This window comes from Sinocyclocheilus anshuiensis, unplaced genomic scaffold (assembly GCF_001515605.1).
Source record: "Sinocyclocheilus anshuiensis isolate Anshui unplaced genomic scaffold, SAMN03320099.WGS_v1.1 scaffold34, whole genome shotgun sequence".
Classification (NCBI taxonomy): Eukaryota; Metazoa; Chordata; class Actinopteri; order Cypriniformes; family Cyprinidae; genus Sinocyclocheilus; species Sinocyclocheilus anshuiensis.
The window spans coordinates 70062-96190 of NW_015544124.1; the positions used below are offsets into that span (position 1 = coordinate 70062).

The following is a 26129-nucleotide window of genomic DNA, read 5'->3' on the forward strand; positions in this document are numbered from 1 at the left end:
TTTAAGGGGGTCTGAATACTTTCCGTACCCACTGTATATATATATATATATATATATATATACAGTATATCATATTTTAGGCTTTCATGGCTCATATTTTATGATCTAGCCAGAATATGGAGCTCATTCTCAAGGTGGAAAAAAAAAATGTATTTATAGGACCAACTGACAAGACAAGTTATGTTATACCGATATAGCAGTCTGTTAATACATGTAATTAGTAATCATTTCAGTTCTTCACAACATGTGTGTTTGTTACTTTAATAGAGCTGTTCTGTTTCTGTGTGCTCAGGTAACTATGAGAGCCTGACTCCACAGGTGGCGTTCATGTTTAATAAAGCTCCCTCCATTGGGCAGATTGCTCTGGCATTTCTTCATGCCTCCTTTGCCTTCAGCGGCTGGAACTTCCTCAACTACGTCACAGAGGAAGTGGTGAATCCGAGGAGGTTCGTTTGATACCACTTTTTAAAACTGACAAAATCTGCTGGAACAATTTTACTGGCGCTTTCTGAGGAAACTGCTGCCATTTACTTACAACTGAATGTTAGTCGCATTACATGACATAAGCTATTTCAAAAATGTACATGTGCACTGTATACATTAAAATCCTGACATTTCAGGCACAGATGCAATTTTTGACTCAGTCGTTGTCGAACCTACAATTATTATCTGCTGCATAGTTTTCACCCTTTTAACCAGGACCTTTTATCCACACATGCTCTGTGGCTGGATATATATATATATTTACATATTATGTGTATATATATTTACATTGTCTGTCTGTCTGTCTGTCTGTCTTCCTCAGGAATCTGCCACGAGCCATATACATCTCCATTCCCCTGGTGACATTTGTCTACACGCTCACAAACATTGCATATTTCTCCTCCATGTCTCCTGAGGAACTGCTGTCCTCCAACGCAGTGGCTGTTGTAAGTGCAAGCCTTTGACTCTTCGTGTCTTAACATTTTTTCATTTAAAGCACCAGATTATTAACATCACTCTAGCACTCAAGGATGGATCCACTAAACATTAGTGTGTGATAATCACACTATTACATTTTCCAGACAACAGTCAGAATTTGATTAAATGGAGATGGTTGTGTTTGTATGGATATACTGAATTAGTTTTTATAATTGTATTTTCCATTTTAATTTTAGTTCACGTTTTAGTAATTTTGTTGTGTTTGTGTCATTTGTAATTTTTTAGTATATCAAGTTAAACTAAATGAAAATGAGAAACGTTTCATTGGAAACTACCTGAAAGAAAATACGTTTATGTATATTTTATTTTATATTATTTAACGTTTATTTTATTTCCAGCATCAACAATTTTAGTTTTAGTTAACTGAAATAACCCTGGATCAAATGATGGAAGAAGATTTGTAAGCAGGGAGACTGTGTATCTGTTGATTGAGGTGTCTGGAAGTGGAGTGATGTTGTACAGGCTCAGTAAAGTATGTCAGATTGTGGTAGTCTGCTGCATCCTTCACAAACAATGCACATGACTGGCAGTTGTGTTGTGTTAAGTGTTATCAACACAGATTTTGTGCCTGATTTGAATACTTTCTTTAGTAAATCAGGTGCAAAAACAACACAGACGGCACAAACTGTGCTATCAATGGGCAAGACATCCTCCTTTGAATGATATTGCTAAGGCTTTGTTTCGTTTGCCTTAGACTTTTGGTGAAAAGCTTCTCGGGGTGTTTTCCACCCTCATGCCGATCTCTGTGGCGCTCTCCACTTTCGGGGGCATCAATGGTTACCTCTTCACCTCCTCCAGGTGAGTCAATTTCTATTTCAGTGTACCGTTACCTTACCTCACGAGGAAATGGGTCACTTTTTAACAAGTTAGTGTATAATGACTCCTTGTGATAATACAGTATCTTGTTATGTGCAAAAATGTAATACTTCTTTGAACATTCACACTAAAAGGGGAAAAAAATCAAATAAATAAATGTCAGTAATAAAAGTGTCTCTAGACCTGTAAATGTAATTAATCTTAAAGACAAGATTAAAATTCAAGTGTTACCACATTGGCATTTTGTTTTTGTTGTAACCAAGTCACCTTTATTAATATAGGGCTTTATACGAAACAGATTGTTTCAAACCAGCTTCGCAGTAATAAACAGGAAAATAAGAGATCAGAGAAATCAATGGTGCAAAATGTGTCAAATATGAGACCAACCCAAGTTCTGCTGTAGAGCAGCCCTAATAAGACAACAGTGTCATTATTCAGCTCCTGCCAGTAGATTCAGTTCAATAACTGTGTAAAGTTTCAGCTATAAAGCAGCTCTACAGAAGGCAACAGTGTCATTATTCAGCTCGATTCAGTTTAAGTTTTGTTCTCGTCCAATAATGTCAGTGCAGTCAAATTTTAAATATTACAAAATATTTTGTGCAGTGCCGGTCCTAGTCTTCAGGGGACCACTTGTCAGGGCATTCATAAAAACCCCATAATGAGCTCCAACCCCTTAAAGGGGACATCGGATGCAAAATTCACTTTTACATGGTGTTTGCATATACAGTATGTGTGTCTTAGCAAGGCAGGTCTAATGAGACTGATTTGGTTTAACGGGGATTCAAAAATAAGGAGTGGGTGGATTTGTATCATTGTAGGGTGGTTGTGTTCACACACTGCCAACACATATTTACAGTATCTCACAGAAGTGAGTACACCCCTCACATTTTTGTAAATATTTTATTATATCTTTTCATGAAGAAATGACACTTTGCTACAATGTAAAGTAGTGAGTGTACAGCTTGTGTAACTTAGCTTGTAAATTTGCTGTCCCCTCAAAATAACTCAACACACAGCCATTAATGTCTAAACCGCTGGCCACAAAAGTGAGTACACCCCTAAGTGAAAATGTCCAAATTGGGCCCAAAGTGTCAATATTTTGTCGGCCAATCACAACGCTCAGACCGATGAGCTTTGTAAAAATCGACGCGTTTCAGAAAGGCGGGGCATAGAGGAGAAACGATAATGTACAGTATGTGGAAAATAATGTTTTGTGAACCGAAAAAACTGAATAAATACATTTCATTAAACCAAATACACAAAATAATGTTCTTTTTAGCAACATCATATGACCCCTTTAAATCATCTTTGAGGGCAATGGGGCCCCCTGGTGGTTGCCCTACGCAACTTGTGTACTTTGCGTATAGGGAGAATAAAGCAGTACTGGTTATGACAGTGATTCTTTGTTATGCATTTACTGTTTGCGTGTGTATTTGTTTGACTACATACAGGTTGTGTTTCTCCGGGGCACGGGAGGGACATTTACCCAGCCTTCTTGCTATGATCCACTTTAAGCAGTGCACGCCGATTCCAGCTCTGCTCGTCTGTGTATGTGATTTTCAGTTTTTGTTATCACTAAAAGCCTCTCGTGTTGCTTCTCAGAGTGCAACTTGTTCTATCTTTTAATTAACTTTATTCTTTCTCTATTTTTCCTCTTAATCTTATCTTTCAGTGCACTGCCACAATTGTGATCTTGTGCATTGGCGAAACTCACAACCTTATAAACTATGTCTCGTTCATCAACTACCTCTCTTACGGAGTCACTATTGCTGGCCTGCTCTACTACAGATGGAAGAAGCCAAACTTATACAGGCCCATCAAGGTATTCAATTACATACAAATATTATAAACAGCCTGTATGTGTGTGTATATGTCACATAATAAAGCACAATGGTGCTTTATACAGTCCAGTGCATCCAGCGGGTTCATGTAGTTTGCTGCAGTCGTCAGCAGGACAGTCACAGCCACATCGTGTTTAAGATCCAGCAGCTGGGTGAATATGAGAGTTTTAGGTTTTTTCTCTTGTCAGGTGAGTCTCCTAGTGCCAGTGTGTTACCTGCTCTTCTGGGCTTTACTGCTGGGCTTCAGTTTGCACTCGGAGCCGCTGGTGTGTGGAGTGGGACTGGTCATTATGCTCACTGGAGTGCCTGTCTATTTCCTGGGAGTTTACTGGAAAGACAAGCCAAAATGCATATATGACTTAATGTTCATGCTGCTCTTTTCCATTCAGCTGCAAAAGTACAAACAAGTGGCAAATAAACATTATAAAGTAGTCCACATGACTCATGCACTATGTTCCAAGTCTTCTGAAGTCATATGATAGCTTTGTGTGATGAACAGCATTGTGAAAAAGAAGTAATTAAAATAGGGCCCACAGTATCTTAATATTATTTTTTTAATGTTAAAAACAGTCGCTGATTAATATTGTATACATCAGGGGCGTTTCCTCCGAGTAGGCAAGGGACGCAGTGTCTCCTCAAAATATTGGATGAGAATAAAAAAATTCGTAGTACAAAAATAAAACATTGCCCATATTACAAAATATAACATTAAAAAGTGTATAAATCACTTGTTTTTCTAAAGTAACGCTGTCCAAGCGACACCAGCAGGTAAAGTAACAGCGGGAGTCCGCATCTCTCTCGCCTCCCCTGAGCCCATTGAGTTTTAACAGACCAACTAAAGCGTGCTGTGAGTTTGGTGGGGAGTAATTGAGATGAATGGGGGAAAATCACGTGAGAGGAGGCAATGCCTCCATCGCAATATGATTGGATATGACTGGTTATGTTTGGAGTGATTCATGCGATAAATCCCGCCTCTTGTGTTCGTGCGCGTTACACGAATCAGTCTGAATGAAAATATAATGACGTTAATGGGAAGACTAATTTAGAAAAGTAAGTAAAGAACTCACACGCTTAGATTTAACCACTTTGTTACGTCAAAATAAGACTTGAAATGGCATGAAAACATGATCTGTGGGAGTTTTTAGTGAGTACTCGGCTTTGTGAAATTTAAAGTAAATCTCCGCATCTGTGACCAATATTTACCGAGCTTTGATGACTGATGATCCAAAAAATTCAAAAATAGTTAAAAGTTAACTATTAAAAAGAATAGCTGAACATACGTTCACAAATAAAATATATTGTTTAAATTATACTGTTGTGAGTTATTTTAATGAATGTAAAATGCATAAAAACACTAACTTGAGATTAATACATGGCTTTAATAAATAGAATATTGATTACATTGTTGTTAATGTAAAAACATGAAATAGATTTTTTTTTTTTGATAGTGTAAGTAATGTTTATTTAACCAAGAAAATGTGACCGGGACATGAATTTACATTTTGATATATATATATATATATATATATATATATATACTTTTAGGATTTTAAGTACACTAGCACTTGAAGTACACATTCAATTAAGTGCATTTATTTTTCACAACTGTGGAAGCAAATGCTTTTAGTGAATAACAACTTAATTTTATGTCTGTTTCTCATGCAAAGCTATTATATGACTTCAGAATAGTTAAATACACATTGGATGAGTTGTATGGTTTGTAAAGGCATATGGATGAGTAAATGATAACAGAATTTTTTTCTTTTTTTTGGGGGGGGTGAACTATTTACAACCATGAAATTATTTCATGTATTAATTAATTAAATGTGTGTACATATGTCATCTTTGTTACAGAGTGGGCTACATATCTGGGACAAAGAGTGTTTTTTGTTGTTTACCCACAAATCGATCCTATTGAAGCGGCAGAATGGACTGACAAATCTTCCTTCATAAGCAACGCTTCTGGACCTCTCTGAATTTTGCATTACTTTAATTTGGCAGCTCTTTACTTAAAATCCACAATTTCCAGGCTTGTAGTAGTAGTAGTAAAAAAGAAATGAAACAATAACTGCCTCATTTGTTTAAATGGGGACTATGCTTGAGTGGGTTTAAATGGTACTGTTTCAACTATTATGGTTTGTGTACTGCACTGGATATTGCTCACTTATTGGTTAGGTGTGTTATTTCTACTGCAGAAAACTGTTTTAAAACCCTATAATTTGCTACTGGGGTTCATTTGCAAATGGCCTGTGTTGATACATGTACAGAATCGCTCCTCTCTTTTGTATGATACTTCACCTGTGATGTCTTTCCAACCACATAACAATTTATACAGGCACTGTACGCCTCACTGGTGTAAATACATTTAAAGTGTTTCTAACAATGCTCACTCTCCACAGTTTTGGTCTTTATTAGTCTGAAACTACAGGTGCATCTCAATAAATTAGAATGTCATAGAGAAGTTCATTTATTTCAGTAATTCAACTCAAATTGTGAAACTCGTGTATTAAATAAATTCAATGCACACAGACTGAAATAGTTTAAGTCTTTGGTTCTTTTAATACCTGCAGGCATTTTTTTTCTTTAACCCCCTTGGTGAAGAGCTTTTTTAGCCATCAAAACAAAAATTGTTAGAAAATAAGAAAATAAATAATACATTTATTGAGGTTTATGCTTAAAAAGTGAAAATAAGTTTGGAACAAGACAAAATCCAATTCAAGATATATTTCTCATAGTCTTAAACAATTTTACTTCTCAGGTACATTTATGTTGTTGTTATATATATATATATATTCACCAACAAAAAAAATGGTTTTAAGCCAGTTATTTCTATCTTTTGCTGTAGTGTGTCAGTATTAATCAGTTCACATTTCTTTTGCCATTAATTGTAATAATCCAATGAGATTTTTGTTTGCACGAGGAGTCTGACAGCAGCCAGTGCTGAACACATAGATCTGGGGCACGTTCAAGCCCAAGCCGGTGCGCAACGTTTTGCTACGGTTTCCGGTTTGAACGACATGTTTCCTGGAAACGGTGTGCAATGGGGTTTGAGATGTGCGCTACGTTTGGCTACGGTTTCCGGTTTGAACGACATGTTTCCTGGAAACCGTGTGCAAAGGGGTTTGAGATACATTTTCTCTTGTTTGGTGGGTGTGTCAAAAATGTCAACTCAATCAGCAGCAACATGTATATAAACCACACGGTATTAAAGAGACAGATGGGTCCAAGTAAAGTCATAGTAGAAGTTTCTACATCCCTATGATGCTGTAAATAAGCTGACACAAATCTAGCTATGGCTGTTGTATACACACTGATGCACATACTGCTATATACAGTGGGAATTTGTAAGTAAATTTAATTAACATCAAAATAAAATCACAAGACCAAGTATATTTTTTGCACATATTTACATTAAAGGCAAAATAACTGAAATAATAAGAGCACAAGAATAGATCTGGAACTTCTTTAAATCTGTCTAAATATCATTTAGTAATTGCAATGTCTTCTGATCCATATCCTTTCATTAGGAAGGTGTGCTAGACACTGATTAATGTAACATATAAATACTATACATATTTATATATTTTGGTATTGTATTGTGGAGTGACACTTTCATAAACTTTTCTATATTCCTGATTATATCCTCCTGAGACCCAGCTATGGACTTGTTGCCTCTGTAGAGGACATTGTATTTTAGTGAATTTCTCTGAGACCTCACATGTCACAGTTGTAAGTCTTCTCAAAAATGTTATTTTACCATTTTTTTCTTGTGCTCTAAACAATGTAATGACATGAAAAAATACTAAATTCACAAAACTATTTTTTCCTGGTAGTCGAAACAGGACATCCTTTCATACATGTCCACTGTAGAGGATACCAGGACTTAAAGCATGTTTATTATGCAGTTTGGGAGAAAAAAATAATTGAATAGGAAAACAAATTATATAACAATATACTTATGAAATATTAGATATTATGAAAATTTGGCCAATTACTACTCCCATTATTACACTTCTTTTTTCAACATGCTGTCCCAACAGCACTTTAATATGCAAATTATTTAAAAAACGTTTTGCACCGTTTTGTCGGGCTGAACGCAGCCCTGATCTCACCATCATCCAGTCTGTCTGCGATTACATGAACAAACTGAGACAGACTAAATCCAGAAGAACTGTGGCAACGTCTCCAAAACACTTGAAAAAACACCTGCAAAGCTCCCTGAAAAACGATGGATCTCGTTTACTAGACGGGCGCTTTAACCAACTAGGCGCCACTAACATAACCGGAAAAATACGGTTCTTAAAGAGTGTGACAGTGTGCACATTTTGAATAATTAGTGGTTGATTTAGTAATACCTCCTCGTTTGGTCATTTATTAATCCAGCACACACCACTTTCTCTCCGTTTGGCGTTATTTTACCTTCATATTCTTACATAACCCACACTTGACTACTATACTATATTCCTCTGTAATATGCGGTTAACGTGAAGAATAATAGAATACGTGGAAATATTTTAAAACATTTGTGAAACTCAGCCGGTGATTTGCATTTTCCAAGTGAGATAATTCCCATTTTCCAAGTGAGATCATTCCCATTTTCCAAGTGAGATAATTCCCATTTTCCAAGTGAGATCATTCCCATTTTTCCAAGTGAGATAATTCCCATTTTCCAAGTGACATAATTCCCATTTTCCACGTGAGATAATTCCCATTTTCAAAGTGACATAATTCCCATTTTCCAAGTGAGATAATTCCCATTTTCCAAGTGACATAATTCCCATTTTCCAAGTGAGATCATTCCCATTTTCCAAGTGAGATAATTCCCATTTTCCAAGTGAGATCATTCCCATTTTCCAAGTGAGATAATTCCCATTTTCCAAGTGAGATAATTCCCGTTTTCCAAGTGAGATAATTCCCATTTTCAAAGTGACATAATTCCCATTTTCCAAGTGAGATAATTCCCATTTTCCAAGTGACATAATTCCCGTTTTCCAAGTGAGATAATTCCCATTTTCAAAGTGACATAATTCCCATTTTCCAAGTGAGATAATTCCCATTTTCTGGGTGGGTGAGAGGGAAGCGATATTCGCGTCGCGCGGCGATGACGTCAGCACCGGAAGTGCGTGCCGAACACGCGTGTTCCCTGCAGCTGTGAAGCAGACAGAAGTTCGGTTTGATGCTCGTAAGTTCAACTCTGCTCTCACGTAAATATTTAACAACTGCCATAATATCACTCCAGTGACCAGTTTTTCTCGATAGCTGTATTTATTCGGGATACTGAACATAGTTGGCTGTATTAGAGTTATTGCTAATACATTTCTGAAAACAAGTGGGCACTTTTATGCCCGTTGTGTATGATAATATTGATTCACAGACTTTAGCTGACAACATTGACAATTTCAGCTTTTAAAAGAGCCTGAGGATGTCTCGTGGATACTGTCTGTCAGTGTTTGTTTTCGCCCTCGTGAATAGCTGTTCGCCTGCAGTGGTCCGCGGATGGATGGATGCTGAAGATGATGGGCAGGTTGTGTTTTGCTCATAAGACTGCTCTGGCCCCTATGGTGCGGGTGGGCACTCTGCCCATGAGACTGCTGGCTCTGGACTATGGAGCAGATATTGTGTACTGCGAGGTGAGGATGGACATTTACACCCATACATGTCACATTTCAGTCCATCTGAATCCCATGCGCTTGCTTTGAAATATACTAAATGTTAACTTGGGCTCATGGCCCTTGTGCATTTCAGGAGCTGATTGACATCAAAATGGCCCAGTGTGAGAGAGTGGTAAACGGTACATCAGTTTCTGCCGATTCTATTATATATCTGAACACGCTGTTATATAACATACAGGCAAAATTTGATGACTTTAAACTTTCAGTCTGTTGAAATAATCCGTAAGTGATGTGAAATAGGACCAACTTACATGTTAATAAACCTTCATGTGTGTCTTCAGATGTTTTGGAGACAGTGGATTTTGTTGCTCCAGATGAGCGTGTGATGTTTCGCACCTGCAGTAAAGAGAAGGGCCGCGTGGTCTTTCAGATGGTCAGTATGAGAGCGTCCTGAACATTCATTCACTCATTCATTTATGGCATGGTAAGATTTATATTCATGCGACTGAGTTATGTGCAGTGTTTAATACATCTGGGCATCTCTGATTGAGTATATGCCATTTTGGCAGCTTAATTTCTAAACAATAAGTGAGTTTGAGTTCTATGATTATTCAGTTTAAAACCCAGTCTGATTCTGTTCAGGGAACGGCTGATCCGGAGAGAGCGCTGGTTGTGGCTAAGCTTGTGTGAGTTGGATGTATGCATTGTAGATCATGTATTACCTGTTGTTTTTCTCAAACAGCAGCTCTACAGTAAGTTAATACGCATTTAAACTTATGTTTAACATGTCTGTTTTATCCTGAACAGGGAAAATGATGTGGCGGCTGTTGATGTGAATATGGGCTGTCCCAAAGAATACTCTACAAAGGTACAGATTTGGCTCAGTGTCAAAAAAGATGACGCTGACAATCCGTAAAATCATGAAAATCCTATTTAAAACTAGAAATAAACAATATGTTTAGAATCTGAATACCAGAGTAGCATTGATCTAAAATAAAGAAGAAATGCTCTTCATTCTCGCGTTGAACTACAAAGACATTCCAGAATTCATGTTAAGCTTTCAATTGAACTTGTCATAATGATAACTTGTTAAAAAAAAAAAGAGAGACAAATTATTGCATTAGTAGTGTAGGATTATAAATGACTTTTATTATTATTATTATTGTTATAGTTCTGCTGCTGTTATTTATACATTTTCCATTCATTTCACATAGGGAGGAATGGGTTCAGCTCTTCTCTCTGACCCTGAGAAAATTGAAGCTGTAAGTTTCCTTAGTTTTTTTTTTTGCTATATCAGTTTTATTAGTATAAGTATTATAAAGCCTTTTCTTTTTCACTCTTTATTTCTTAAAGGGATAGTTCATCCAAAAATGAAAATTTGATGTTTATCTGCTTACCCCCAGGGCATCCAAGATGTAGGTGACTTTGTTTGTAGGTGTATCAGTCGTATAATGCATGGCAATGGTAACGAAAATCTATGAGAGTAAAAAAAACATGCACAGACAAATCCAAATTTTTGGGTGAACTACCCCTTTTACCACTTCTCTCTTGTAGATTCTAAGCACTCTTGTGAATGGAATTTCAAAACCTGTTACATGTAAAATCAGAATCCTTCCTACAGTAAGTGATATTTTTCTATGTATTTTTTTCAAGTAATTAATTACTTTGTGTAAAATTTTGAATGATTAAAAATACTTAATAAACCCTGATATGAATCACAGTCCTTACTGTTCCTAGTAACTAATGGCTAATTTCACCTAATGCGCTCTCAGCTTGAGGACACAGTGAATTTAGTGAAGAGAATTGAAAAAACAGGAGTGGCAGCCATAGCGGTGCACGGCAGGTAAGACGTCTTCTTTAAACCTGTGGTTATGGATTGATTCTTGTTTTAAAGAACATCTTTATATTGTGTTGTCAGGATGAAAGAAGAGCGGCCGCGGCATCCAGTCCACTGTGATTATATCCAGGCTGTGGCTGAGAGTGTGTCCATACCTGTCATCGCCAAGTCAGTCTGCATCTTACATTACATTTATCCCGCATTTACATATTTGTATCTGTGCAATAGAAACTGTCAATTTGACATTTAAATATGCAGTACAGTTGGTATTGTTGGTTAATGACATCTTTGTGTTTTTATTATTTGACCCTTTTTTTTCCTCTGTTGGTTTGTGATTAGCGGAGGCTCTTCAGACATAGTGAAGACATTCGAGGACATCGAGAAGTTTCGAGCTGCTGCAGGAGCGTCGTCTGTCATGCTGGCTCGGGCCGCCATGTGGAACCCCTCCATCTTCCGCCAGCAGGGGGCGCTGTCTGTGGATGAGGTGATGGAGGACTACATCAGATATGTGAGTGACATAACAGCTGCTTATTTCATTAGGTCAGGCATGAATTGTTATGGAAAATGATTACAAAAATCATAAATAACATCTATTTTGTACAGGGATAATAAACTAGCTAACTGTAACATAAAAATAAAATGAAAACAATAATATTGTATGATTATTAGAATGTATGATTAAAAATATATATGTACATTTAAAAGTAAATGTGTCAGATGACAAATTTGGTTAATAAATGTAATATGTTGTTTATGAGCCTTACTGAAGTTTTTTTGTTTTTTCGTTTTCCTCCTATATTTACCTACAGGCTGTTCGTTATGACAATAACCCATTTAACACCAAATACTGCTTATGCCAGATGCTCAGAGACCGAGTCGAGTCTCCATTTGGAAAACGGTTGCATGCAGCTCAGACCAACGAAGAAATATGGTAATATCATGCATTGTACATGTGGGATTTTATTTTATGGTTATTTGATGCAGAAAACACACCCTATTTACTGTACTGTACTGGTCTGCTTATCTCTAATGATTGGAAATGTAATCCTTTACCATCTCTGAGTATCAACAGCTCCTTTGAATCACATTCAGCCACTATTCTTAACCTCAACATGGTTCCTGACACAACACATACCCCTCCACATGCCACTTTTCATCGTAAGCTACGCTCACTCTCACCCTCCCGGCTATCTGCTATGTTTTCATCTTCGCTTCCTTCCCCTGAACAGTTATCATCTCTGGATGTTAACAGTGCTACTGATACTTTCTGCTCCACTCTTACTTCTTGTTTATATTATGTAAACAAAAGCTTTTATTTTGGATGCAATTAATCGTTTGACAGCACTAGTTTAAATATGACCTCGGCATGTTTTCATTGTTTCACTCCTTTGCATGTCTGTGTTTTGCATGTCTGTGTTTTGCATGTCTGTTTTGCAGTGAGGTGTTTGGAATGACTGACTTCTACAACAAGACCAAAGCTGAACTGGAGGCCAGAAAAGCTGCTCTGCAGACCAACGGCGATCAGACAGAGCAACCAAAACATGAAGATGATCTCATCACAATGCCTGTCCGCTTCGAAAGGTGAATTGGCCCTTTGTGGCCCATTAAAATAGAAAGGACTCTAACTTGTTCACATTTACTGTATTTATGCTTGTGTATGTGTTCCCCAGGCGAGATTACCCTCCTCAGATCACACCAAAGATGTACCTGCTGGAATGGAGCCGCAAGGAAAAGCTTGATCAACCTGTATATGAGACGGTCAGTTCTCAACTGGGGCCTCAGCAAACTGGTCTCAAGACGACTTAAAATGATTTAACATAAGACAAGACTAGCATTAAAAACCACACACATTTTATTTATATATTTTTTAATATAGAAATTATTTATTTATTTATTTTTCCATATCCAGTAAATCTTGATCAACTGGAAAAGTTTTGTGGCCTTGGAATATTAATATCAACCTATTAACCTCTGACAGACTTTTTAAACCATTTGTTTACTTCTCAGGAACAGCGAACTCAAGATCGAGCTTTTCAGTCTACAGTTATCATTGACAGTAAAAAGTACCGCTCTGCCCTGTGGTGAGTTTGGTTGTTGATGAAGTTACGTACACACTGTAGTAGTGCAGAGAGAATGACTGTACGGTATTTCTGTCTCCCGCCCTCCTCAGGGAGAAATCAAAGAAGTTTGCAGAGCAGGCCGCAGCTATAGTGTGTTTACGCACGCTCGGGCTTCCAGAGGGTCGAATCGGAGAGGAGCACAGCGGACTGGTAAATAAACGCAAGAGGGACGACAAGAAATGTGCAGCGCTAGATGACAGTGAGTCAGCAGCACGAAAGAGACACACAAGTGAAGTCCCACAGGAAGAGGAAGAGGAAATGATATGCAGGACGAAAGTTGTGAATGGTGTCTGTGGTCAGACCACGGGTTAACATTGGCCAAAAACTCATCATCTGAGCTCGCTGTAACCGACATTTCATTCCTTTTCATTACAGTGCAAAGTGCAGTTTTATCTGACAAATAACAGTGCTCTTTGTAGTTGCCTTTAAGTTTGTTAAATTCAGTGTTCCCTTTTCAGGTGCCATCTCTGTCTTATTGCACACTAGTACTGGTTTGTAATTTGCTTTATGCGACTCATGGAGGAATAATGAGATTTATTTTTATTAAATACGCTTTTTAAATAATTTTGACAGATTTCCACTCTTCACCAGAAAGGTGCATTGTATATCCAAATACTTACAGTACAAGGAAGTACCAGAGGTACCATAACATGTCATGAAACTTTATTTTCTTTCTTTCTTTTTCTTTCTTTCCAGCATTATTGCAAAATAAACCAGTTTAACTGTTTACTTAACTTGTTTTTCCCCCCATTTACAGTACAAGGAAATCTTCAGTGACTCGCAAATGTCAAAACCTTGTAAGTTGCATAACTAGACAGCATTTTGGGCATTATTATGCACAAATGATGACCAAAAATGCTGTATAGCCTATGTAGGCAGCCCTTTATTCAAAAAAATAATAATGGTGACGGTTTCCGCCAAAACGGCGTCTAATAATAACGAAAAACTTAGACAAACCCTTGTCTAAAACCGGACAAACAGAAAATGTGGTGTACTCTAACAAAGTAGGCGTTGTTTTGATGAGACAGAAATTTTGCTACTGTAAAAGTGACTGATTCCAAAAGCCTCTTACACCGTTTTGAATAAGATACCATATTTTTGTTGTTTATTTTGCAGTATTAGCAGGAACTGTAATGACAATTATTTAAGCGGAAACTGGTTACCAGGTTTTTTTTTTCTTTTTAAGGGCGCTTAATATGTTTTGAGCCACAATATTATGACCTTGCAAACTAACTGTATAGTGTGGAGGGTATAAATGTGGTCAGATGTTCTGTGTTTGGGCAGGAATCCAATTTGACTTTTTTCCAAGATTTTGTGGGTTTTGAGAAAGTTTTGTAATCTTGTGTTAATAATCGAACAGAATATCTGTTTCTCTCTCTCTCTGTCTCTCTGTTTTTCTCTCTCTGTCTGTCTCTCTCTGTTTCTCTCTCTCTCTCTCTCCGTTTCTCTCTCTCTCTCTCTCCGTTTCTCCTCTCTCTCTCTCTCTGTTTCTCTCTCTCTCTCTCTCTCTGTTTCTCTCTCTCTCTCTCTCTCTCTCTCTCTCTCTGCGAGTGTTTGCAGTCTGTCAGATGTCGTGTCGTCACGTCTGGATGTAACTTTACTCTATCCATCTACATGTGCGCGAGACTTCAGATCAACACCAAACCCAGCATGGGATTATTAAACGCAGCGGGAAGTCAACAAAGTCCGAGAAGAAACAACATCAACGGCTCGGTCTAACCAACTTCTGAGAGGAAAAAAGGACATTTTGGACCGTGTGTTCCGGGTTTTCGAGCTGACACCATCTCGTTTCGTCAACCAAAGTGACTTGTAGAAAGTTGGAGTGTTCTTGTGTTTGCGCACGCATGGACTTGTTTTTGTAATTGAATAGAAGGAAGTAGAGCTGAGGTCTCTAATGCAATGACTACTAACTACAGAGAGGAGCTGGACTTCAGACTGATGTTCGGGGAGAGCAGTTACACTCAGCTGCTGGGCCACCCAGGTTTGTACGTTACTTTCAGGGTAATTTACGCGACGATCGCAACGCTCCGATTATAATCAATGAAGTGCGTGCAAGCGCGCGCGGTTAAAATGGGAGCGATGAAGTTGCGCGTCTACGTCGAGAATGCTTTGCAGAAGTGGCCATGTTTGGATCTGTTATGAATAATTGACACTATTTGTGTTTCTAAATACTAAAAGTCACTTCCTTACCTTGCAAGATCTACTGCAGTAGTTGGTGTAGTTGACGTGCATAAAGAGGAAGGTCAAAGTGTAATCATGCGAAACAGCTTTTTAAAACGTATGCATACATTTTCTGTGTGCATGAGAATAATTTCGCAGTTTTCGTGGATGGTACACAAATAGCAGTAGAACTAAAACTGCTGTGATTGGTTTTGTATAGGCCTATATTATTTAATAGTGTTGTTATTATTATTGGCACTGTAAGCATATGTTATTGTAAGCCTACTTCCCAAGTTATACTGTCCACTGTAATCCTTCTTCCTCCATCTGTAGGTAAACCTGACTGATATCATGGTTAAACTCACAGTAAATCACCTGTCAAGTTTTTATTGCTGGACATTTGACTGTTGAAGCTTGAGTGCATTGAGGATCTATAACATTATATTAGACTGATAGTGTTATCAGTGTGACAGCATCCCTAGCTCGTGTGTCTGTATGTGAGAGAGTGTGTGTGTGTGTGTGTGTGTGTGTGTGTGTGATATTTATGGTTAGCTGCTGTTGCACTTCTGGCAGCTGTCAGTTTGCTCGTGTGTCTGAATGAGCCATAAGAGCATCTCTCGAAATGTATTTGCTCAAGTACCAACAGTATGCCAAGGACGTAACCTATGCGGCTCTTGGGAACATCATTTCTTTGGTTTGTTGTTTGTGTGAAGGGTTATTTATAAAATTAGTACTTTTTTGCAGTACGACGTCACTGACATAACAGCTTACTGGATTGTATTTGTCTTCCCTAAAAAAGCAATCAAAAATAACATGTACACGATTCATCAGTGCACATTATCATGGGGGGAAAAAATCATAATCTTTCAAGAAGCTTCATCTCGTGTGTAGTCACAGTAGACTACAGGATAAGGTTAACCAAGGTGGACACCACTGACTTGATGGCCAGTCATTTGGCACAAAGGAAAACTTTAATGAGTAGGGGAGTCTGGAGTTGGATGAGTTCTTATCTCCTCTGCAGATCACTATTGCGTATGTTCTAATATAATAAGCCATTTTAGAAATACAAGCAACTCCCAATGGACAAAAGCAAGCCACACCTCATTATAAAAATGAGGGGAAATAAATCAAACAGAGTCTGTGCCCATCATGCACTACGTGACTTCTTGTAAAACAAAACAAAAAAATCTGCGGACTGACTGACTTTCACTAGATAATGTCCAGACTGCAAATCAAGGCAAAAATCTGCGCAAAAGTCTGTAGTGTATTCCCACCTTAAGTAAAATGACATATGGCATGAGCCAGGATAGGCATATTAAGTGGTCTTGTGTTAAAAATAACCTTTTCCCTGTTACTCTAGAATCCAGATCGGATGATGATGCCACCTGCTACCCTCTCTTTCCTCCTGGGCCTCACCATCCCACAGAACAGCAGGAGAGCTGTACAAACCCATCTTATGGCACCCCTCACCCTGGTTCCCTCCAACCCATGGAGTCTCCCAGCCGGGTATTTGACTGTCCTAGCATCCAAATCACCTCTATCCCAGCCAACTGCCACCAGGACCTGGGCGCGCACCAGTTGGACCAGTCTGCAGGTGCTTGTGGGGAAGCCGGTGCTGGGTCTCTATCAAGGGACCAGCTCTTCCTGCCATTGGATGCATCGTACAGGGACACGTCCTCACTGTGTCCCAGCCCCTGCAGTAGTTTGTCCTCCCGCAGCTGGTTGTCTGATGCCTCATCCTGTGAATCCTTCTCACACATCTACGATGACGTGGAGGCAGAATTGAATGAGGCAGCTGCTCAAGTTCGGCTGGCTTCTCCTCTAGTGTCGCCGCTGGTGTCTCCTCTGCCGTCCCCGCTTACTTCTCCCCAGGCGTCTCCTCAAGTGTCTCCGCTTGTCTCTCCCTTTGGTTCTCCGGGATGTATGGCTGCATATGGAGATGATCCTTGGTACTGTTACCAACAACATCATCAGCAACCTCTACAATATCATTGCGCCCAATCGCTGTCGCCGTATCAGTCACCCCGCACCAGCATCACTGAGGAAACGTGGCTCAGTCCCCGTCCACACTCCTCATCCTCGCGGCCCTCTTCTCGGCCAACCTCGCCATGTGGAAAAAGGCGACATTCCAGTGCAGAGGTCATTCCCGGTTCGGCATCTCCTCACCTTTCCCCCAACATAACACCATCTCATTCTCCTCGGGGGAGTGTCACTGAGGAGACATGGATGGGAGGCGCCACATTTGCTCCCTACCAGACCTTTCCATTGGAGGTAGACATCCCATCCAAAACAAGAAGAATGTATCAGACCAACCACAACCAGGATCAAGTGGCTCTGTTGCCTGGACAAGAGGACTCAAGTCTTCAAGACCCAGATCTTGCAAATCCATCGCTAAACTCAGGCATAACCATGTCCCTCCCCAGTTTAAAGAAAGAGGATATGGTGGAACATTTCTTAGCCGTCCCAACACACTTCCCTTGGGTTAAACCCAAACAAGTCAGCACTCCTTTATACAGGTAAATTGCATGTACATATAGGACCCAATTGTTCACCTTTTGGTTTTGAACAAGTGCCGGTTACATAATAGTTTTTGGCCTTGTTGTTCCATCATTTATGAACCTGTTAGGGCTATAACAATGGGTGTCCTGTTTCACTGGCCAGTGCTCAAAAACAACAGCCACACTTGTTACAGCCACTGCTGTTTCTTTTTCTTACTCAGGTCCACATCTTTACCTCCACTGGACTGCCATCTGCCCAGTCAGTGTGGCCAGTGTGAGTTAAAGATGGAGATCCAACCTAAACCTCACCACAGAGCCCATTATGAGACGGAGGGCAGTCGCGGGGCCATTAAATCAGACTGTGGAAGACACCCTGTTGTTAAGGTCAGAGTTTGCACCAGATATCAGATTAGCCTGTTATGAAATCCCCCACAGTTGAAGAAGGTTCATCTGAAAAATGGGAGTGAAAAACCTGTTTGGAAACAGTCATTTTTACAATTCCATTTGGTGGTGCCACTAGTGAATTGTAAATGGAATTTCTTACATGTGATTTATTGATCATGATTAATTATTGATGGAGTATTTCATCCATCATTACCTACTTTTCTATGTCGTTTTTGTTCATCACACAGCGCGCCGACTGTAGAGTGCACATTTTGTTCACTGAACTTGCACAGCAGTTTTCATTGTTCTGATAAATTGAGAAAGGTTAGGTTCCATACCTAAAGGTTTGTTGCTCATCTGACATCTGCTCTAGCACAAGACAAAAGTACCAGATTATTGTTCGGGTGTATTTAATAATTTATATTAATATTATAATATTAATTTGTATGGGATTGGATAGTTTAGATATTACTGGATTAATAATACTTGAATTTACCTATGAGAGAAGGAGAGCTATATCAGCCAATCTTATGGACAGAACTTTTGATCCAGTCAGCTTGTGGTATTTTTAACAGGGCGCAAGCTAATGTTACATGTGTTGGTCTGTTTGTTTACCCTAGCTACCTATGACACAAATGGCAGACAATTTTTGCCATTAAAGGAGCTTCTCAGAGATAATAGCATGTAAAACTAGAAAGGGAAAGTTAGTCGACACAATCTTTGAACGTTGGTGTGAAATGTTGGCCTGATATGGGCTAATTTGAATACTTAAGAGCTATAGAGCATTGGAACTGTGATGGATAGGCAGATGCATCTAGGAACGATTCATTTGGAATCACCAGTTGTCTGTTTACCCATATCATATCTTCTTGCATCTGTAGCTAATAGGTTATAATGAAAAACCCGTCAGCCTGCAGATGTTCATCGGGACAGCGGATGAGCGTTACACCAGGCCACACCCATTCTATCAAGTGCACAGGATTACTGGGAAAACCGTAGCGACGCCGAGTCAAGAGACAGTGATATCCAGCACCAAAGTTCTCGAAATTCCTCTCCTGCCTGAAAACAACATGTGTACCAGGTACCTGTCAAACAAACCTCTGATTTACATGCACCCAGCCCTGCATGCATTGTAGAGAGAGCTTTTTTTGCATAAATGATGTATTGACATGGCTGACAGTTTAGTCTTTATATCAAGAAGAAGGCAGCTCTGAATGTAAAACATGTGAAATTCAGAACCGTTTTAAAGGTACAATCGGTATTTTTCCCCCTTAATTTTTTTGATTTACACACTAATTAGAACCCTAATTAAAGCTGATTTATTTTACATGGAGTGAATTACATCGTGGAAACCGACTTGTTGAGATCACATAAATCATTGTATCTTGGCACCCACATTATTATCCGACATTTTTGCTAACGGAATAAATTAATCATGGCTGAGAATAGAACAATGGCTTCAATGGCTTTGGTAATAAACAAAAACTACTGCTTTTGCGTGATGATACATCCACCCACTCCCATACCGGCCAGGCTTTTAATAGAAACTTTTCCATATGTCGATGCTACTGACTAAATGCAGGTCTCATGAATATACAAAGTGAAATGACTTAAATGGGATTTACAGCTAATAGTTAAAAGTTGCTCCGGGCCACTGTCAGCACAGTTTATGTCACTCTTTGGTTTCATTTCCATAGATAACTGCAGTTTTATTAAATAAACAGAGTTTAACTGACTGTAATATTTAATGGTTGCCTTTTATCATGTTTCCTTGAAAGCATTGACTGTGCTGGGATCCTGAAGCTACGGAATTCAGACATAGAGTTGCGGAAAGGAGAGACGGATATCGGGCGTAAAAACACACGTGTGCGTGCTGTGTTCCGTGTTCATATCCCTCAACACAATGGAAAAGTGCTGTCACTGCAGGTGGCGTCCATGCCTATAGAATGCTGTGAGTTCTTTTCTGTGTAAACGATTTTGTGTATATGCCCTGTGAAGATGATGTCATTACAATTATTTGTCCATTTCCTCATAAGAACAAATATTATATATTTTACAGAGAACTTTTACATATTTAAAATAGCTTTAAAGGGGTCATATGATGCTGCTAAAAATAACATTATTTTGTGTATTTGGTGTAATGAAATGTGTTTATGCAGTTTAAGGTTCAAAAAACACATTATTTTTCACATACTGTACATTATTGTTTCTCCTCTATGCCCCGCCTTTCTGAAACGTGTCGATTTTTACAAAGCTCATCGGTCTGAAAAAGCGAGGTGTGCTCTGATTGGCCAGCTATCCAGTGCGTTGTGATTGGCCGAATACCTCAAGCGTGTGACGGAAATTTTATGTCCCTTACCATATTGTGATGCTTGCGGCAACCACACGTGACGACCCCGGGCTGGACTCCGCTTCGTCCACGGTGAAAGCCGATCCGGCGATCCACAGCGTGAAGTTGATGTATTTCCTCAGCGACCAGCACGGATCAGCTCCAGGCATGACGAAGCCATATCGTCCTCTTTTGGAAGACCAAACAAAGTAGTTTCGCTTTCACAACGAAACACACAGCGCCTTCATGACATGGCAGCAGCAACAATACTACAGCGAGAATAAAAGTTACGCCTTCTTTCTTTGCGTGAACATTTGGGCGGCGTTATGCAAATCTTCCCACATAGTGACGTAGACATGTGGGGGCGTGTTAGAACGAGCCGTTTTAGGTAGGTGTGGCTGACTCTTAACTTTTATAAAGAATATCTCTTTGGATTTGAGACTTTAGTCTTTGCAACTTTACGGATCTTCTTTATGCACCAAGAGCTTGTAACACTCCAAAGAGAAAGGAAAAATTGAAATCGCATCATATGACCCCTTTAAATAATTTTCATTCAGCTTCAACTTTTACACACATTACATACAGATAGGACAATGGCATTGATGATGATGAAGACATAGAGCTAACAGACTTTGACAGCTAAAAGCCACAAAACTCAAATTTTAATTCTGAAAGCGTTATCAAGCCATACTGATAAACATTTCCTCAGCAATTGACAGCCATTTTCTTTCTATGTTGACTAGCTCAACGATTAGCTCAGGAACTTCCCCAAATCGAGAGCTTTAGTCCCGCCTGTGGTTCTGTGAATGGAGGAGAAGAGATGCTTATAACAGGCCAAAACATCAATCCAGAGTCAACAGTTGTCTTCCAAGAAAAGAGCTCTGGTACGTTGAATAATTTTTTACAATATCTATTCTCCCAGCTAGTTTATCTTCTGTAATTAGGAGCTGTTATTAGATCAGTAGTCTTGCAATACATTTTGGATGACAGTTTATGTAATAAACCTTTTTTTCCATTCCAGATGGTAAAACACAATGGGAGGTCGATGTGAGGGCTTTACAAGAAAAGAGTCAAAATGTAAACACAGTATGTTATCGATTTTGTAATAAAACACTGAAATCCCTCAAATTCTTTTAACAGCATAACGTATGTGCTTCACACTTCCCATTGAGATCTGTTATTACAGGTAGTTTTCTTGTGTTCCCATTCCTGTTTAGACAAGCATAGTGGTAAAGATTCCTCCGTACTACAAGAAAACCACGGCTTCCTCCACCCAGGTGCAGTTCTACGTTAGCAATGGCAAGAGGAAGAGAAGTGCCTCACAGTTCTTCACCTATCTTTCAGGTAATAGTCCTTCTTACGAGTAACACTGTCAGCAAGCTCGGGTTTGGTGCCGAGAACTGACAGTTAGACAGCAAGAGGTATTCTGAGTAATACATCAACTACAGTTAAAATATGGATGTAGATGATGCAACAGTATCAAACTGGTTCAACAAGACTTTTCAATAATGAATAGTCTTTAGGAATGTTTGTACAGTCTACCCAGAAGCAATTAGTAGAAAATTTATGTAGATCCAGAATATATGTTTGTCTTAAAGAAATAAGTCCTGATAATGGTTACTGACACAACTCAGAGTCATGAAGGATATCCTGTTTCCACCTGGCATTAAGATGCATCTTTGGTGGTCCAATCACAAGTCAGCACTAACGGTGAAAAAGAAAGATGTAAAACATTTTATCTGATCCCTGAAACCACAAATGGAGGTAGTTAAAAATGCACATGATCGCATTGCATTTGTAGTACTGTAGAAACGCTGTCTGTCCAGACCACAGTGAAGTACCTAAAATGTGTTCATCCTGGGACTTGTTGTGAGAAAGCTCCCAAAACAAGCAATTCAAAGTTAGCTGCATTGTACCAAAACATTGGTCATCCAGTAGTATTTGTGCGTTTTACCTCATGGCAACGGATTTTGATGGGATTTTGGCTATATTTATTCAAAGGAGGTGTATGCGTGTATCTTTATAGAAGCAGCACAGAGAGCCGCTTCAGAAACGTGCGTGGCGCGGCTGGAATAAACACAAGCATTGACTAGAGTGGCCGCAATCAGCTTCAGTGGCCGTATCAGAGCCACATTGCACCACAGACGTGTGCAGTGTGAACTGTCTAAGCCGCATTGCCTGAGAAACCACCTCATGCGAGCGCAAAAACTTTTTTGCGATATATGGGCGTTTTTGCAAAATTTACGCGTTTCCATTAGGCGTATTTTCAATTTGCGCAATTTGAAGGGTAGCCTAATGGAAACGTGCCTGAGTACTAAAATAAGAGGTGAGTGTCTCCTTGGAATCTGAAAACAAGTGATCAAAGGAGACGCATGGTAATACCAGGTGGAAATGCTAAAGCATCTCGGCTGACCACTTATGATCGGATCATCTTAATAACAGTCTCAAACCAAACTCAAAACATCAAAGAGATGAGTCAATGTCCTGTGTAGCATTCATCGTGGCAGCCTGGCAACTGGTAAAAATGACCATTTATAAGTGATCCAGTGGGTATAGAAAAGAATCACCCCCTTTTAAAATAATCACATTTTGTTGCTTTGCAGCCTGAAATGAAGACGGACACAGTTTTTGTTTTATCCAGCTGTATTTACTCAGTGCAACTTATAACATCCAAGTGAAAGATATAACACCAACATGTCAGAAAAAAATAAACAAACAGAATCACTGAATTGGAAAAAGGACCATCCCCCTCCTAAAAACCAACAAAACTGTGTCCGTCTTCATTTCAGGCTGCAAAGCAACAAAATGTGATTATTTTTAAGGGGCGTGATTCTTCTCTATACCCACTGTAAGTGTGTGTTCACTGACTTTCAGAATCTGCGTAGAGCAGGGGTAGCCAACTCAGTATCTGGAAGGCTGCCATCCTGCAGAGTTCAGTCCAGCCCTAATCAAACACACCAGAAGCAGTCGAGGTGTTTATAAATAACAGGTTGGACCAGGGTTGAAACTGAAGGTCTGCAGTAAGGTGGCCCTCCATGAGCAGGGTGGCTACCAGTGTAGAGGCTGACCCAGGGGTGTCCAAACTTGTTGCTGGTGGGACAACGTCCCGCAGAGTTTAGCTCCAACCCCAATTAAATACACCTTAACCATCTAATCACAGTCTTTAGACTCACTAGAACCTTCCAGGCAAGTGTGTTTAAGCTGGTCGGAGCTAAACTCTGCAGGACGTTGGCCCTGGGCTAACCAATCTTGTAACTTGTAGTTTGGGAGATTGGATTAGTTTGTGTGTATAATGCACCATGTGGTCTGAGATCACTGTAGAACTGGACTGATTTAGGTCTCAACTGGTCAAGATGGTATATCAATTTTCAAATGTTTTCAGAAATGAAGAAATGCTCATAAAGCTAATCTGTAATGTGCTGAACATCCTCCTTCCAAGCAGTGCAGGTGAAGCAGGAGTTTGGCTTAAGGGCGGACCTTAACACCAATGAACTTGGAGGGCAGCATCCGACCACCTCCCCAGCAGGTCTCTTCACCACCAGAGACCCGCTTGCTTCAGATGAGGTCCAGCCTCTTGAGCAGTGGCTGCTGTCCGAAGGGACAGTTTGTGCTCCATCTTCCACCCATCTCAGTTACTCCCCTCAGGATCCTTTCTATCTGAGCCGCTCTCATCCAGCAGAAAGAAGCCTTAATGCTGAAGCAGACCTCCACCCTATGTTCCACCCATCATTGGTGGATTTCAACAACTCTTTCTACCAAAAGCCTCATCAGGATCTGTCTTACAAAGAACAACCTAGTCTTCCAATGGTTGGTGGCTCACTGCAAGGCTGCAAGTCATCCCAAATCTTAGCAGAGCAACCAAGGTCTCAACTAGGCAAAGGATACCAAGGCATACCTACAGAACACAGTCAAAATCTCCACAACCTTGGTCCTGTCTCTGTGTCAAATACATCCGTGTTAACTAGCCAAAATGTGGATACATCCGGTCTGCACACTGTGGATCCTGTGCAGTTCCCACAGGCTTCGTCTTCCCAGGTGCTTCCTCTTTCCCATCAGCCTACTCTTGCAAAAGTGCCTTCTTACTCACCGTCCATCAGCGAGAGCTTCATGGACCCTCAGCCTTTAGGTGCATCTCTTCAGGAGCCCAGCAAAAGTTACAGTATGTCACAAGATGGAGAACGCCTTCACATTAAACAGGAACCCGAGGAAGAGAAAGAGCTAGCCTTTCAGTCCATAGGCCTGCAGGATATCACTCTTGATGATGGTAAGACTCCAAGGATAACCATTTTAAAGCAATGAAGTTAAGTGGACAGTGTTGATTACCACAGAAATGAATTGTGACAAGCAAAACTAGTCTATAGGGCAAGTGATTCCCTAAAATAAACAATAAAATAACACTTTTTCAAAGGTCTAGCCACAAGAATTAAAAGTAAGTCTTGTTCTAAATCATCTGAAACAGTAATCCCAATACTAAAAACAAGATTTAGACGATTTTACTGCTGAAGCAACACTTCAGCAGTTTCTGCTTTTAAACTTGGTAATCAAGATTATGCCAAAGATGTTGACAAGTTCTCTTTTAGTGATCCAGAAATAAGGCAAGCCATTAACATTTTCACATATTACTGTGATTGTATCTGTTTATTCCTGACCATGTTATCTGTTTAAATGTAATACACACTTAATGTGTCTCATGCTGGGTCAATAACTCACCCCAAGCTGCAATAACAAAATATGTGCTAGCTTTGTGGCATATGCTAGCTGGGCTTTTTGTTTACTCTCAAGAAAAAAACTAGCAGCTGCCACCCCTAGTGTCTGGAAGCCTGTTTAGTTTGGGCCTAATTATAGTCCACTGTCCCTCAGTGCGGTGGGAAAGAGGATACTGGCATTGCATGGAGTCACTGAAAGAGCTAAATATACCGCCAAGGCTAATCCACCGCTAGTTTTACACAGCTGTATTGTGACAATCTTACATACTTCACATAAGATGTTGCTGCCATTAGCCTGGAAGAAGTCACGTGGAAGAAGCACATGGCGTTGACTGAACTTGATCTTTGGTAAAGAAGCTGTCCATACCTTGTGTTTATTTTTCTGTGGATAGAGTAGCATAGAATACATTTATTAAGTTACTAGTTATTCGTTTTTAGCAGAATGAGATACATAGTATAATATATTTAGATTTTATAAATAAAAATATATAACATATAATCAAATAAATTACATTTAGTGTTTTTATACATTTTAAAATATTAAATAATGGCAATAATATAAATATATATTTTTAATTAAATATAGAAACAATGGGTTTAGATTAAATATTAAATTATATATTATACATTTTAATCACAAATATTTACATTTATAATGAACCAAAACCCTAGGGCAGAATGTGTTATTTCTGTTTGTGGCAGTCGTTTTTACCTGGCCCACTGTTACTATGTCTCAGCACTTATCTGTGTTAGAGAGGACAGGTGCAGTGGACTGGAATACCCCCGTTGAGTGAGTGCTGTTGTCCGGCATCATGCTCCCTTCATTGCCAGGGTGTGTGTGTGTG

The 26129-nt window shown here is 39.3% G+C and overlaps 3 protein-coding genes across 6 annotated transcripts in view; all 3 read left to right on the top strand.

The window, feature by feature from the left end:
- The window catches only part of LOC107694835 (asc-type amino acid transporter 1), a 15958-nt gene extending 9978 nt beyond the window's left edge, over nucleotides 1-5980 (top strand). For both annotated transcript variants that reach the window (XM_016494534.1, XM_016494533.1), the window contains 7 exons: nucleotides 293-446; nucleotides 806-929; nucleotides 1676-1779; nucleotides 3249-3345; nucleotides 3470-3619; nucleotides 3827-3998; nucleotides 5487-5980. In XM_016494534.1, the coding sequence (XP_016350020.1) occupies nucleotides 293-446; nucleotides 806-929; nucleotides 1676-1779; nucleotides 3249-3345; nucleotides 3470-3619; nucleotides 3827-3998; nucleotides 5487-5614 (929 nt within the window). In that variant the 3' untranslated portion in view covers nucleotides 5615-5980. The remainder of the gene's footprint in view (nucleotides 1-292; nucleotides 447-805; nucleotides 930-1675; nucleotides 1780-3248; nucleotides 3346-3469; nucleotides 3620-3826; nucleotides 3999-5486) is intronic.
- A 2585-nt stretch (nucleotides 5981-8565) lies between these two features.
- dus2 (dihydrouridine synthase 2) lies at nucleotides 8566-14409 on the top strand. The gene is made up of 16 exons (XM_016494539.1): nucleotides 8566-8820; nucleotides 9111-9268; nucleotides 9384-9429; nucleotides 9592-9683; nucleotides 9893-9936; nucleotides 10058-10118; nucleotides 10465-10512; nucleotides 10805-10870; nucleotides 11023-11093; nucleotides 11169-11255; nucleotides 11427-11595; nucleotides 11897-12018; nucleotides 12525-12668; nucleotides 12758-12845; nucleotides 13095-13168; nucleotides 13258-14409. Exons 2-16 carry the CDS (start codon nucleotides 9143-9145, stop codon nucleotides 13517-13519), a joined length of 1500 nt encoding a protein of 499 aa, XP_016350025.1. The 5' UTR covers nucleotides 8566-8820; nucleotides 9111-9142; the 3' UTR covers nucleotides 13520-14409.
- A 314-nt stretch (nucleotides 14410-14723) lies between these two features.
- nfatc3b (nuclear factor of activated T cells 3b) lies at nucleotides 14724-25650 on the top strand. Of its 3 annotated transcripts, none has more exons than XM_016494536.1 (9): nucleotides 14724-15188; nucleotides 16728-17883; nucleotides 18087-18249; nucleotides 19131-19330; nucleotides 20028-20200; nucleotides 21322-21462; nucleotides 21600-21664; nucleotides 21796-21922; nucleotides 24018-25650. In XM_016494536.1, exons 1-9 carry the CDS (start codon nucleotides 15107-15109, stop codon nucleotides 24875-24877), a joined length of 2967 nt encoding a protein of 988 aa, XP_016350022.1. In that variant the 5' UTR covers nucleotides 14724-15106; the 3' UTR covers nucleotides 24878-25650. The 3 variants fall into 3 exon arrangements, with proteins under 3 accessions (XP_016350022.1, XP_016350023.1, XP_016350024.1); XM_016494537.1 differs by having other exon boundaries at nucleotides 24021-25650; XM_016494538.1 differs by having other exon boundaries at nucleotides 21600-21655.
- The last annotated feature ends 479 nt before the right edge of the window (nucleotides 25651-26129 follow it).